At 43.8% G+C, this 14,559-nt stretch overlaps 1 protein-coding gene across 2 annotated transcripts in view; it reads right to left on the bottom strand.

Annotated features, from left to right (window-relative positions):
• Positions 1-6,845: 6,845 nt before the first annotated feature.
• Positions 6,846-14,559, bottom strand: part of ITPKA (inositol-trisphosphate 3-kinase A) — a 66,163-nt gene continuing 58,449 nt past the window's right edge. For both annotated transcript variants that reach the window (XM_054971526.1, XM_054971527.1), the window contains 2 exons: positions 12,201-12,272; positions 6,846-10,833 (listed from right to left, as the gene is read on the bottom strand). In XM_054971526.1, the coding sequence (XP_054827501.1) occupies positions 10,630-10,833; positions 12,201-12,272 (276 nt within the window). In that variant the 3' untranslated portion in view covers positions 6,846-10,629. The remainder of the gene's footprint in view (positions 10,834-12,200; positions 12,273-14,559) is intronic.

Here is a 14,559-nt window from a genome sequence, read left to right as displayed (position 1 = left end):
GCCATGGCCTACGTTTTCTTGAAGATAGCCTGCTTGCATGCAATAGACTCCACCTATCAAGGACAGAGAAGAACATGTTTGGAAGGGACCTGAGGAAATTCCTTTGAAAGGCTTTAAACTGACATTGCACAGGAATGGAGACACTTGGAATAAGAACTTCACAGAATCACAGAGTTGGAAGGAGCCATACAGACCTTCTAGTCCAACCCCCTGCCCAGTGCAGGATGAGCCTAAAGCATCCCTGACAAATATTCAACCTGCCTCTTCTTGAAAACTGCCAGTGAAGGGGAGCTCACCACCTCCCTAGGCAGCTGATTCCACCTTTGAACTACTCTGACTGTGAAAAAGTTTTTCGTAATATCCAGCCGGTATCTTTGTGCATGTAATTTAAGCCCATTGTTTCGGGTCCCACCCTCTGCTGCCAACTGGAACAGCTCCCTGCTCTCCTCCAAATGACAGCCTTTCAAATACTTAAAGAGAGCAATCATGTCCCCCCTCAATCTCTTCTCCAAACTAAACATTCCCAAGGCCCTCAGCCTTTCCTTGTAGGGCTCAGTCTCCAGACCCCTGATCATCCTCGTCGCTCTTCTCTGCACCCTCTTGATTTTGTCCACATCCTTTTTGAAGTGATCCTTTTGTCCCCAACAGAACTTGTCAGACTTACCTGGTTTCCTTCTTTGATCGAGTGACAAGCTTACTGGATCATGGGAACTCTGTCGACATGATTTACCTGGATTTCAGTAAAACTTCTGATAAGGCTCCCCATGACATTCTAATGGGTAAACTGGAAGACTGTAGACTGGACTATAGGACAGTTGGTTGGAGAGGGAACTGGTTAGAGGACTGCACCCGAAGAGTGATGGACAATGGCGTTTCATCAGATTGGAGGGAGGTGTCCCGTGGGGTGCCACAGGGCTCGGTTCTGGGCCCGGTACTTTTCAATATTTTTTATCAATGATCTGGATGAAGGAGTAAACAGGCTACTCATTAAATTTGCTGATGATACCAAATTGGGAGGAGTGCCAAACACCCAGGAAGATAAGAGTTAAAATTCAACAAGACCTGAATACTCTGGAGAAGTGGGCGGTTGTGAACAGGATGCAATTCAACATAGATAAGTGCACAGTATTACATCTGGGCCACAAAAATGTGAAGCACAAATACAGGATGGGGGATAACTTGCTTCAAAAAGGACTGAGCCCTACAAGCCCTGAGCCCTGAAGAAGGACAGCAAATAGACATGACTGAGCCCTACAAGGGCTCGGTGATGTCTATTTGCTCTCCTTCTTCAGGGAAGAAGGACAGCAAATAGAAAAGGCCTACCTGGGAAGACCAAGTCAAAGAGGGGGAATGTTGCAAGGCTACCGGTGCCTATATACCAATGCCCAAAGCTTGGGCAGTAAGAAGGATGAACTTGATCTACTAATGCAAATGTTGGCATTACAGAGACTTGGTGGGATGATTCCCACAACTGAAATACGTGAATCAGTATGAGTTATTCAGGAAGTGTCGTTGAAGGAGTAGAGTGGTACTGTATGTGAGGAAAAGGCTTGTCTGGAAATACTGGAGGAGGAGGAGGAGTGACAACCCAATGGAAAATGCCTGGGTAAAGATAAGGAAGGGAAGGACGAGTAGTATTGTGGTTGGGATCTGTTATAGACCGTCTGACCAAGAAGATGAGATGGATTCTGCTTAATATGCAAGAAACATGACCTTGTAGTCATGGGAGAATTCAACTTCCCTGATGTGTGCTGGGAGACCAACTCTGCTATGTGTCCATGGTCATGCAACTTTCTGATCTGCCTGGCCGACAACTTTCTTTCTCAAATAGTGGAGCAAGTGACGAGGAGCTCGGCCCTACTGGACTTGATAATAACCAACAAGAAGAGTTAGTTGATGGGGTAAAGATAGTGGGAACTTTAGGAAGAAGTGATCATGTCCTCCTAGAATTCCTTTTGCTGTAGCCTAATGTGCAGGTTAGATTTTAGTAGGGTAAACTTTAATAAAATTAGAGATATGAGGGGAGCTATTCCATGGACAAGAATGCCAGAAGGAAAAGGACTGAGTGAAAGGTGGGCTCTCCTAAAAGAAGAGTTCTTGCAGGCTCAAGCTGTCATCAGTCCTGCAGGACGGAAATGCGGTAGAGGATCTAGGGGTAGCTAGGCACTGTAGGGCAGCCGTAACAGAGGTCAAAGCTCAGAATGAGCTGAGACTGGCCAGGGTTTTTTTCCACAACAAAAAGACGTTCTTCAGATACTTGAGGAGCAAACAGAAGGTGAAGGGAGCAATACTCCAATTGCTGGGTGAAAATGGAGAAACTGACAGGCAACAGAGAGAAGGCAGAAAGGCTCAGTATCTACTTTGCCTCAGTTTTCTCCCTGGAGAACAGGTCCATCTAGAGATGGTAGTAGGCAAAGCATGGCTTTGGGGCTGCTATTTGACATGGGCAAAAGTTGTGGAGAAGCATCTTTTTGCACTGGATGTGTACAAATCCCCTGGCCAGATAGGGTGCACTCAAAAGTACTTAAAGAACTTTTGAAAGAGCTTGCAGACCCTTTGTCAATAATCCTCCAGGCGTCTTGGAGGGCATATGATATGCTGGAAGACTGGAGGAGGGCAAATGTCATCCCGATCTTCAAGAAAGGGAAAAAGGACAATCCTGGGAATTATAGGCCAGTCAACCTGACCTCTGTACCAGGGAAGATACTGGAAGATATTAAAAGCATCAATTTGCAAGCATCTGATGGACAATGAGGTGGTATAGGGAAGTTAGCATGGATTTGTCCCCAACAGTTCCTGCCACACCAACCTCATGATCAAGGAAACCCCCATGAACAAGTGACATGCTTACTGGATTGTGGGAATGCTGTCAATGTAGTTTATCTGGATTTCAGTAAAGCTTTTGACAAGGTTCCTTATGATGTTCTGATGGGTAAACTGATGGACCGTGTACTGGATTCTAGGATGGTTAGAAGTATAGGGAACTGGCTGGATAACTGCACTCAAAGAGTAGTTGTCAATGGCATCACATCAGATTGGCGGGAGGTGTTCAGTGGAGTGGCACAGGGCTCAGTCCTGGGCCCAGCACTTTTCAATATTTTTATTTATTTATTTTTAACCCGCCCTCCCCACAAGTGGGCTCAGGGCGAGGTACAACATTGATTAAAATACAACTTAAAATCAATCATAAAAACAGCAACAGATAAAATACTGTACCCCTTTCGGGGCAACCAGCGTGAGTAGACTCTCCATACCCCTTGTAGAGGGAGACTGGTGGAAGGCTCGGCAATGATGGGCTAAAATTAGCCTCCACCATATGCCTGGCAGAACATCTCTGTCTTACAGGCCTGCCTAAATGATACAAGATCCTGACGGGCCTCAGTGTCCTCAGAGAGTTCCACCAGGATGGGGCCAGGACCGAAAAGGCCCTGGCCCTGGTAGAGGTCAGCTGAGCCTCCCTAGGTCCAGGGACCACCAGTAGATGTTTTCTGGTTGAATGAAGTGCTCTCTAGGGCACATACAGGGAGAGAGGGTCCCTTAGGTATGCTGGTCCCACTCTGTTTTATAGGACAAAACCAACACCTTGAACCGGATCCGGAATTCTACTGGGAGCCAGTGAAGCTGCTGCAAGATAGGCGAAATGTGTGTCCTACACGAAGCTCCAGTTAGGACACGCACAGCAGCATTCTGGACCCGTTGAAGTCTCTGGATCAAGCCCAAGGGCAGCCCTGTGTAGAGCAAGTTACAGTAGTCTAACCTGGAGGTGACCGTTGCATGGATCACAGTCGTTAGGTCCTGGGCTGAGAGGTAGGGTGCCAGTTCCCGTCCTGCTGAAGGTGGAAAAAGGCCGCCCGAGCCACAGCCACAATCTGGCCCTCCATAGACAAGGAGGAATCCAGAATCACGCCCAAACTCCTAACTGATGGTACAGGCACAAGTGGTGCCCTGGCTTTCACCAGCCACAACGGGCAGGGGTCCAGGGAGCACGCAGTGGGCCTCACCAGCCGCAGGATCCTGTCCACTTCCTCCCGGGAGACCAGGCTGAAGTGATCCAAAAATCAGCCAGAAGACGCCAAGGGGCCTCCAGTTCCCTTACTGTATCAATCGTAGTCGGCAGATCACGACGGAGGGACGAGATTTTATTTGCAAAAAAACTCCCAAAAGCCTCAGAGCTAATAGCCAAATTTCCAATTTGACGGTCTCCCTGTGATAGGGAAACCAAGGACTGAACTATCTGGAACAATTTTGCCAGGCATGAGCTTGCAGATGCTATGGAGGCGGCAAAGTATTCCTTCTTTGTTGCCTTCACGGCCACCTCATAGGCTTTCATAAACGCTCTATAAGATGTTCTCGCCTCTTCGCCTCGATTCTGCCACCACACTTGCTCTAACCATCTCAGTTCCCGGTTCATCAGACGTAGCTCCTCTGTATACCAGTCTGAAGCTGGGACGGAGAGGGCAATGGGGAGCGATTTTGTCAATGGCTTTCGTGAGACCATCTGGATGAGGGTGTGAAGGGATTCCTCATTAAATTTGCAGATGAAACCAAATTGGGAGGAGTAGCAAAGACCCTTGAAGATAGAGATAGAATTCAACGAGATCTGACCATAGTGGAAAAGTGGGTAGATTTGAATAAAATGCAATTCAGCATGGCTAAGTGCCAGGTCCTGTACCTGAGCAATAAAAATTCAAATCATGAAGACTGGATGAGAGATACACTTCTGGGTAGCAGTGTGTGTGAAGAAGATCTTGCGATATGGATGGAGGAAGCTAAATAAGAGCAATCACTGTGATGCAGCAGCAAAAAAGGCAAATGCAATCTGGGGGGGTATTAACAAAGGCATAACATCTAAATCACAGGATGTCATTGTCCCACTATATACCGCATTGGTCAGACCCTACCTGGAGGATTGTGTGTAGTTCTGCAAGCCTCACTTCAAAATGGATGTGGACATTTGGAACGGGTGCATGATGTATCATGTTAATTCTGGAAGTCATGGGACCCAGGTGAACAAAGCACTGTGTGTCCTGGTTTGCTGCAAGGGGGGAGGGGTGGGCTAGAAGAAATTGGAACGCCTTGCTTTTGTTATTAATGGAAGCACTGCTGGCAGAAGAGGAAGATGAGGTGATTTCCCTTCCTCACTGCAACCCCCTCTGCCAGCTAAGTGGCATTTTATCCAAATGGGTCCCTGGATCCCACCCAGTACCTGAATATGAAGGAAATTCTTTCAGATGGGAATATCTAATTTCTAAATTATACTTCATCTCATTGCCATTTACAAAATATTTGTTTTGTTCTTCCACCCCTGATAATTCACACAATGCCTATGCATAAACCAGTCTTTACACAAGGGAGCCACTAAACATAAAATAATGCTGCACAATTTTTTTAAAAAACCTTATTGACTAACTAAGCCAATTCTTAGCACCCTCTTCAATCCAAACATGTTGGAGACTATTTAACACAGTAAAAACCAGGAACATGATTTATGACTAACAGTTACCTTTTTATCAAAAATAATGGAGGAAAAAGGTGACTGGCTGACACCATTACACAAAGAAATATGTTTAAATGCCAAAACCACAAGAACATCCAGAATTAAAAGCCAAAACTGACATTTATTCTGTTAAATTTATTTGAAAATTGCACATCTTAAAAGTACTAACATTTTTAACCTATACCCCTAGGGTGGGTGTCAGAACCAGTACCTGGTTTGCGCTGTAGTGTTCAGATCAACAGTTCCTGCAGATAATAAGCATTTCTGACTGGTTGATATTAATAGAAACAGAACTGTAGACAAAATTAACTGAACCACTGGAAAACATTATTTCCATTACTGAAATCTCACCATGGAACTCAAAAGAAGGACATTGAGAGAATATTCTCACTGTATATATAACACCTGCCCTTTGGGGGCTGGAGTTTCCACAATTTTTTATCCTCCAAGAGATGTAGTTTTACAGTTCAACATATTGCACTTTTCTGCCACGGATGTTCCAAGGAAAATGTTTTAGACAAAAATGTAAGAATCCTCACAACAGCCCTGTGAGATAGGACAGGTCCAACTTTGCATTATAAATTAGTGGTGAAAGCAGGGCCAGCAAATCTGTAGAGAAGTTCTTACCCTCCAATTCCAAGTATGGTTCTCTTTGCCTTCACAAAAACCTACATCTCCTTATCAAATAAACAGCAGATCAACACCTCTTTTAGTCAAGTCCTTTTGAGCGCCATCTTGACCCAGGTTCCCTATAACAGCAGATGATTGGCAGCAACACCTTTGTGTCTCAACAGTGTCTTTCTCACTCAGAGCCAAGCTACAAGTGACTTTTTTCACGTGGACAACACTTGATCGTTTTCGCACGTTTTCCTGGGGAACTGAAGTCCCAGTGTCCTTCCCCTCTGTTAGAATCGCTGCCTGAAGAGCCAGAGAAAGCCGGCTGCAGCAGCAGCTTTTGCAAATCGTTCCTCCAGCCACAAGCCTGCTCTCAACGATCGTTTGGGGGCGGTCAGCTGCTACTTTCCCCCTGGGTGTCCTGCTCCCGGGGAGCTGCTATGGAGAAAGCTGCCGCATCGGTGAAGCTCCAGCCGCAGTGACAGCGGAAGAATCTGCTGCTGCTCTAACATGCCCTCATTCCAGTTTTTCTCCAGAAGCTCAGGAGCAAGAGAAGGGTGGCTTTCTCCAGAGCAGCTCCCCGGGAGCAGGACGCCCAGGGGGAAAGTAGCAGCTGACCGCCCCCAAACGATGGTTGAGAGCAGGCTTGTGGCTGGAGGAACAATTTGCAAAAGCTGCTGCTGCGGCCAGCTTTCTCTGGCTCTTCAGGCAGCGATTCTAACAGAGAGGGGAAGGACTTCACTGGGACTTCAGTTCCCAGGAAAACTTGTGAAAACGATCAAGTGTTGTCCACGTGAAAAAAGTCACTTGTAGCTTGGCTCTCAGTGCCACTTTAGAGAGAAACAGCTAGCTATGAGTGATAAAGAGGCAGATGCCACAGAACACTACAGAAGGGGTAGGCAAACAACAAGGTGGGGAGAATAGGCCAGAATCAGTGAATATTAGGCTGTGAAGTGGGGGCTGAGGAACAACAGCTTATCAGTTTCAGAGAGCCAACTGGGAACTCTTCGATGAAGTGGCTGGCTAGCATGACTGCGGATCACTAGCAGGAGGCAGCTGTGGAGCTCAATAAACCACAGCATCAGTAAAGGGGGAGGAACAGAGGCTGCTGGGTGCTCAAGTTCCTTTAAGTAGGGAGGATACATGTGTTGATTGAGGCTCCATGCTGTTATATGACCACACTGTTCCCTAAACTGGGAGGGGCCATGGCCCAGTGGTGGAATATCTGCTTTGTGTGCAAAAGGCCCTGGGTGCAATCTCTGGCATCTTCAGTTAAAGGGACCAGGCAGCAGATTATGTGGAAGTCCTCCGCCTGAGACCCTGAAGAATTGCTGCTGGTACTAACCTTAACAGATGGATGGTCTGACTCAGTATAAGACAGTTTTATGTGTTCAAGGGTATTCAAGATACTAGGGGAAGGGAGGGTGTATTGCATTTCTTACTTTGCATCGATATTTTAAACATAGGCTATTAGTGCGGTTAAATAGCTGTTTTTTAAATATACTGAAATCTTCCCAGAGACTTTCTGGCAGGGCCAGGTAAAACTGAAAACACAACTATCAGCCCCTCTCAAGCAATCCCTTCAACATTCTTGTGCTATACACCAAATGACCTGTAACTCACCATTTGGAAATTGCTATTCTAAAGCAAGCCCCACAAGCAGTTTGAAAAAGCCACTGCACGCCACTTTGCTACACCTGCCACTATGAAACTGGCCACTTCCACAACCCCCCTCCCTACACACACAAGCAGCAGCAGCACATAAGTGTTGCTTTTCATCTTAAAAGACTTTCTTAATGAAATGCATTTTCAGATAGCAAAACTGGTATTTTCAATCTTGCTTCAAATTGTCCATCCAATAAATGCTATATGCAGGTTTTGTACCTGATTAAAACTTTGGTTCATGGGTGATTAATAACCAACTTAACTTAAAGTAGCTTGTTTTGAAATATAGTAAGCTCAAAGGTTGCACTGAAAATGTGAAAAGTGAGTAATTTTGAATTTTTTTTAATGTTTTGAATTTTAGTGAATTTGTAACTTACTTGGTCAGGAATTTTTCAACACTTCAGTGAACTCTTCTCAGAGCAAGCATGGAGCAGGAAAACAGTGGGGGGAAACCATTGATCTTCTTGCCTGTTACTTGGTTACGGCATTCCTTGCACCAAGAAGGGGCAAACTTTTCATTGCTTACTCCCACTCATAATGTCATGGACCTATAGCTCAGTCCTGTCTCGCAACTATGGCTGCTGAAACCGACACCAAGGTAAGTGGCAGAGAGGAGAACAGAAAAGATCTTTGTTCCCAAAGCCTATCTACTGATCTACAGAGAATGGACAAAGAAAGAAAAAGTGCATTTCTTTAAAAAGTTTCACTCCATGGGTAAACACCTGAAAAAATGAAAGACAAACACAAGCAATAATGAGGGCTAAGTGGACAACATTAGGGATCTCCATGAACCTGCCACAGTGGAGCATGTGCAGCACACAGAACTCCTCAGATCACCAAGACAGATCAATACATGTGTGATCAAACAATCATGATTACAAAAGCATCCCTGCAGTAGCCAGTGGTTCACCCCTCGTCCATTATGGAATAAGGGCAGCTTTGTCATCTAGCCCTTCAGAACGAACACAAATCTGAAAAGCTCCGAATCAGTCAACATTTGCAAAAATATGGAGTTGACAATCAATGGAATAATAATTGAACCACTGAACTTCAGCAAATGTATTTTGCAAGGTTGATCTATACTGGCTCTTGCTCAACGTGACTTCAGGTCTCCCTCATTTCTCAGGTGTTTATGTTATAGTAGTTTCCTGTCCCAGGATGCCTTGTCTTCATAGAGGAAATGAAGCTAGCTGCTTTATTAATAGTTGCAGTAGAGATGACACTTTCATCTGATAGGATTGTTAATACTTCACTGTAAGAAAGTACTTAGCACTTAAATGTTTACAGTCCTAAATGTGTCTCTCTTCATGGAGAGAACTATTTTTTTAACAGAAATCTGCTGATAATTCCAAGTGGAAGTGGCAGGTCTAGAAGCAAACAGCCAACCGGTTCACCAGTGAGCAGCAAGATCGAATTCTGATCCCCAGATAATAACATCTGATTAACAAGGCTAGTCCACAACAGTTTATGCTAGAATAAAAACTTATTAGACTCCAGGGTATCATAAGACTCCTGCTTATTTTTGATGCCTGGATAGGAAACATTTTGTTATTAACTGCATTAAGTTAGCATTCATTTCATTTACTGATAAAATATAGTCCCACTCACACTGAGAAATTTAACAGGTCACTTGTGGAAAATCCTCAACATCACTAATGTGCTTATGTCACTCTTGAAGCACTTTGGTGTTTTCTCCTTGGAATGTGTAATCTCTTAGGTAACCGACTTAAAAATCTGAAAGAATTTTAAAAGCATTCTCAAGGGAAGATAAGGACAGACTAGCCGCCTTAAGGGGGCACTAATACAAAGTCAACCAGAAGCCCCCGTTTTTTAAACTATATTTCCCTAATGTACGAAGCAGGCTCATCGATACTAGTGGAGATGGACATGGATACACACAAACTCTTCAAGAAGTAAATCCAAATTCTGTACTCAAAATAAAATTATGCAGATTCACATGCTCTTAGCCATAGGTATGTATGGGTTAAAATCCATACAAAAGTAAAGGCAAGAATACAGACTAATTTTGCTTGAAATAGTTTTGTTTTTTTGTTGGCAGTTGATAATATTTCGGCGAAGACTGGAGTAGGAAAAGAAATGCAAAGAAAGGAAAGAGGGACAAAAAAATGTACTGGCAGGGGAACAGAGTCTTGGAAGCACAGAACAAGGGGATAAGGACACACAAACCCTTGCATTCACTGCTAGAAGCTCCAAGAACTCTTTGGCTTTGGAAGCTTCAGCAGCACTGTGTGCACACTTCCAAATTTTCTGCACCATTATGACAACTAGAAGATTTAAAACAAACAAACTTGAAAGGGGAGACGTCTATACCAGATTCCATGCTACACTGCACACATGTGAATGCATGGAATGTGAACAGCCCTGTCCGTAGTGTGAACATACAGCCTAGGGTTAAGAAGGAAGACCGCCTGTTAATTCTGATGGTTGTTCCTTTTTAGGTAGGAATTCAGTCCCATTGTATCCAAGCAATTTAGCTGTTACTCTAGATTGCTGAATGGCAATACAAAATTACTCGATTCACCAACAACCAGTTGTCCTGATACACTGTCAAATGTTCAGTGTATATTCTGTTTGTTCCATAAAATCTGAAATTAGCTTGGTAGATTCATGGCTGCCCCTGCACAACTCATGTTGTCACAGGCCCACTACAGGCTAGTTTTGGGTTTCCTCCATGTTTTACAAAAAGGCAAGTATTTTACAAATGTCCTCAAAGTCCGGCAAGAATTTTGTTGGTTTTTTTTTTAAATGTTTCCCTCTAACCAAGGGATCAATTCTAGAAAAGTTAAAAATTATGAAGCAATGCACCACAGAGATTGTGGGTCAGTCTCTTCTCATCTCTCCAAGATACTTTCTAAGATATCAATCAAATTGTCCAGTCCTAGTAAATAGCCATCCTCCCGGTTGCCTTCTTGCCAAGGAATCCTATGATCCAAGGTTTGCCCATCTGGGAGAAGAGTAGTCTTTCCAAAATCAATGAGCCACACATTGGCATGCCCACTATCATCATGCACAAACAGCAGTGAACTTCCAATGACCTAGAGAGGGAAGACAGAGGGAGAAAGAGAGTAAGAGGTATTTTCTGAAAGCTCCCCAGGCTTGCTATCATTGACAAGGGTTTGCAGTTACTGAGCTTCACCATCCATAAACTTAGAGCCAACAAGCAAGCCTCCAAGACTGAGCCATCTTTTTCAGGCTGTGAATCGCTGAACAGTAAAGTCTTCTCCCCTCATTTCTCTGGCTTAGAGCCCAAAGATATGGGACAATAGAGAAATTATTAAAATGCATGCACAGAATATGTACAAATTGGTGGTGGAGAGTGCCCTCAAGTCATAGTTTACTTATGGCGACCCCTGGTGCAGTTTTCATGGCAAGAGACTAACAAAGGTGGTTTGCCATTGCCTGCCTCTGCAACCCTGGTCTTCGTTGGAGGTCTCCTATACAATTACTAACTAAGGCTGCCCCTGCTTAGCTTCTGAAATCTGACAAGATCAGGCTCACCTGGGCTATCCAGGTCAGGGCATGTACAAATTACACCCACACAAAGATTCCCAGAAAACAGAAAACGTAAACTGCCACTTAATGTGAACACATGACTCAATGCCTCAATAATTTACATCTAAATGTGTGAACAGACTTCAATGAAAAGCAATGCATTTGATATTTTTTTATACCACCACCTCTAGCTCTTGATCTTGATGTGATCACACAACCAGGTGACAAACACCCATGTGAACTGATGATCTGGCCCATCTTCTTGCTTACACACAAGGCTTCTCCTGTAACTTTATGGCAAAGTATGGTCCTGCTAGGTCCATTTTAAATGTGATGCTGGCAAAAGGACTCATCCATGCAAGTTGGCAGTTGCCACCTGCCTGGCAAAAAAGTGCCCTAGCCCTTTAACAGAAAATCAATAGGATTACCTGTTATTTACCTTCATGCCATGAAAAACTTCAACTGTCCATTTCCACAGATTAAGCCTTTGTTAAAGAGACAGGACATTTTTATCCAGGCCTGTTAGCAACCCTAGTTTTCACAAGCCCAGCAATTTTGTTTAAATTGGGCTGATTTGCGTGTAAAGTAGCTACAATTGCAACATTAGCACACCAGCACAATACTTCCCTAGCTGTGGCTCTCTCACATGCTAGCACACATAGTTGATGAGGATACAGTTGAAACTAGACATTGGACATGCCAGCACACCGTAATTTGGACATGGGACAATTCAGTTAACTGTGCAAGTAAGAGGGAACCTGCCTCTGAGAAAAGAGAACTAGGCAATCTTCAGACTGATTCAAGACATTCTACACAGCTGACATTTCCCATGATTATTTTAACAACTTCCTCTGAAACAAAGTGGCTGTAAATCAGTAGTGTACTGAACTCCAAAGTACTCACAACTCACCTCATGCCGTTTAAAGAAGTCAGAAGACTCAAGGATGTTTCTAATTTCATACAGACGCTTCAAGTATTTTTTCTGTTCAAAAGAGAGGAAGGCAAGATCACTTAAAATGTTACCATCATATCAAAAAGGAAAATATAATTCAAGAAAAGTCTGATCAACTCTGATATACTGGAAGTTCCATCAAAGTTTAGCCTCTGAGTAATCTGAGAGTTAGTTGAAAAGGAACATCAACAACACAAAGCCCCCAAACCACTGAGAGTGGGAGCTCCAAATGATAAGATTTTGGCAAATCATATCCCACTGATACTTAAATTATAAAGCATATCTTGCAAGGATGCAATGCCTTTTAATTCACAGAGCAAAACAAAACAAAAACAAAGTATGAAAGTATGAAACAAAACTCCACTAAACCCATGACCCAATCTCAACAAACCCAATTCTACTTTTTCTGTGAGAAAAATAATGTAGTACTTTTCTGAAAATTGAAATCCTGCCCTCAAGTCATAACTGACTTATGTTGACCCCTGGTGGAATTTTCATGGCAAGAGACTAACAGAGGTGGTTTGTCATTGCCAGCCTCTGCAACCCTGGTCTTCACTGGAAGTCTCCCATCCAATTACTAACCCAGGCTGACCCTGCTTAAGCTTCTGAAATCTGACAAGATCAAGCTCTCCTGGGCCATCCACGTCAGGGCAGTACTTTTCTAATACTAAATCTGAAGCATAGACCTTTTGCCTCTTTTGATTAAAACTTTCAAAGCACAAGATTCTTATGGTGTGATCAATTCCTAGTTATGGCACCAAAACTCATTCAAAGCAGCTGTTTGATATTTGTGAAAGTATAGCAATTCTCAGGGATACATTCTGCGTCAACATCCCCTGAAATGTCTAACTGCTTTCACTTACGCTAAATAATGCACTTTTAATCCATTTTCAATGCCCTTTAGCCATCATTTGTAAGTGGATTTTCCTGTTTCACACAGTTGCAAAGTGCACTGAAAGTGGACTGAAAGTGCATTATTCAGCATGTGTGAAAACAGCCAGTCACAGGTTAAATAATACTGCTATATCAAAATCCATAAAGGAATACCATGCATCTCCTCATATCCCTGCTTACTGATTCCTGAAGACCTTCCTCCTCCTCCAGAGAAAAACAACATAATGGGCTTTCCCTCCATTTGGGATTTTTCAGAGGTATCTCTACTGTCAAGTATTAACATGCTAATCTGAGAGGGAGACAAATGTGTATTTTGCAAGTCACAAACAGAGAGACATAAACAGGCCAGGGAAACGGCATTCAATCAGGACTCCCTTCCACATGCCCTTCTCTTTCAGAGCACCTGTGTGTGTTGTAACATGGAAAGAAAACTTTAAAATAAGAATGTTTATTTCTCCCTTAAAATAAAAAAAAATCAAAATTCATTATGAAGAACTGAACAGTACAATATATGAATCATGTGATTTTCATTTGAGTTCAGTGGCACCTTAGAGACCAACAAGAATTTCAAAGTATAAGCTTTCAAGAGTCAGAACTCCCTTCTTTAGATACTGTGAATTAAGTCTGTATTCCATACATAAAAGAATCTTCCTGCTTCTGCTCAACCAGAAAAGAACCCCTCAGCCTTGCCCCCACCCCCAACCTCTGGCATTACTCACACAGTTGCAAGCATATCTTCACTGCCATAAAGGAGTAAAACTTTTTAAAATGCAAGTTAGAATACTCATGACACTGAACTGAACCCATGACTAGACATGGGCACGAACAGCATTACAACCAGGGCTTTGTTCATGTCTGGATTCCATGTAAGTGCTGTGCATTACAAACAAAAAAACCCCACAAACAGCCTGATCGGCGGTTCATGAACAAGCTGTTTGTGAGATCCCATTCTAGACGAACAAGTGGTCGTCGGAAGCCTCGTTCATTGCATTCATCCGCTGTTCGTGAAGCCAGTTAGGCACCTTCAATCAATTCCCTTGGCAACGGAGGCAGGGACTGCCTGAACTCTGTCTGCACTCCTTCTGGCGCCCTGGAAACCCCCTATCTAAGCCCAACTTAGCTTGATGGGCAGGTCTTCCTTCCCTCATCGCGTCCTCTCCCTGACAAGTTCCCAGTCCCTCTTTCAACCTCTCTCCCTCTAGATGGAACCACTACGACCCTTCCCAACGACCTCTCCTGTCCTGCCCATCCTGTGCTTTCCACAAAGGCAGGAAGGTGGGTGATGTCAGCTGCCGCCGCCTTTGCACGCAAGGGGCTACCACGTCACTGCTGTTGCCTTTGGGCCTTCCCGGTTCCACTCCGTAATGCGGCTGTAATAACCCTTTGTCCTCCTCTCCCAGACAAAGTCCTGGACGTTCCCTCT

Source organism: Eublepharis macularius, chromosome 2 (assembly GCF_028583425.1).
Source record: "Eublepharis macularius isolate TG4126 chromosome 2, MPM_Emac_v1.0, whole genome shotgun sequence".
Taxonomy (NCBI): domain Eukaryota; kingdom Metazoa; phylum Chordata; class Lepidosauria; order Squamata; family Eublepharidae; genus Eublepharis; species Eublepharis macularius.
This window is presented reverse-complemented; position numbering and strand designations above follow the sequence as displayed.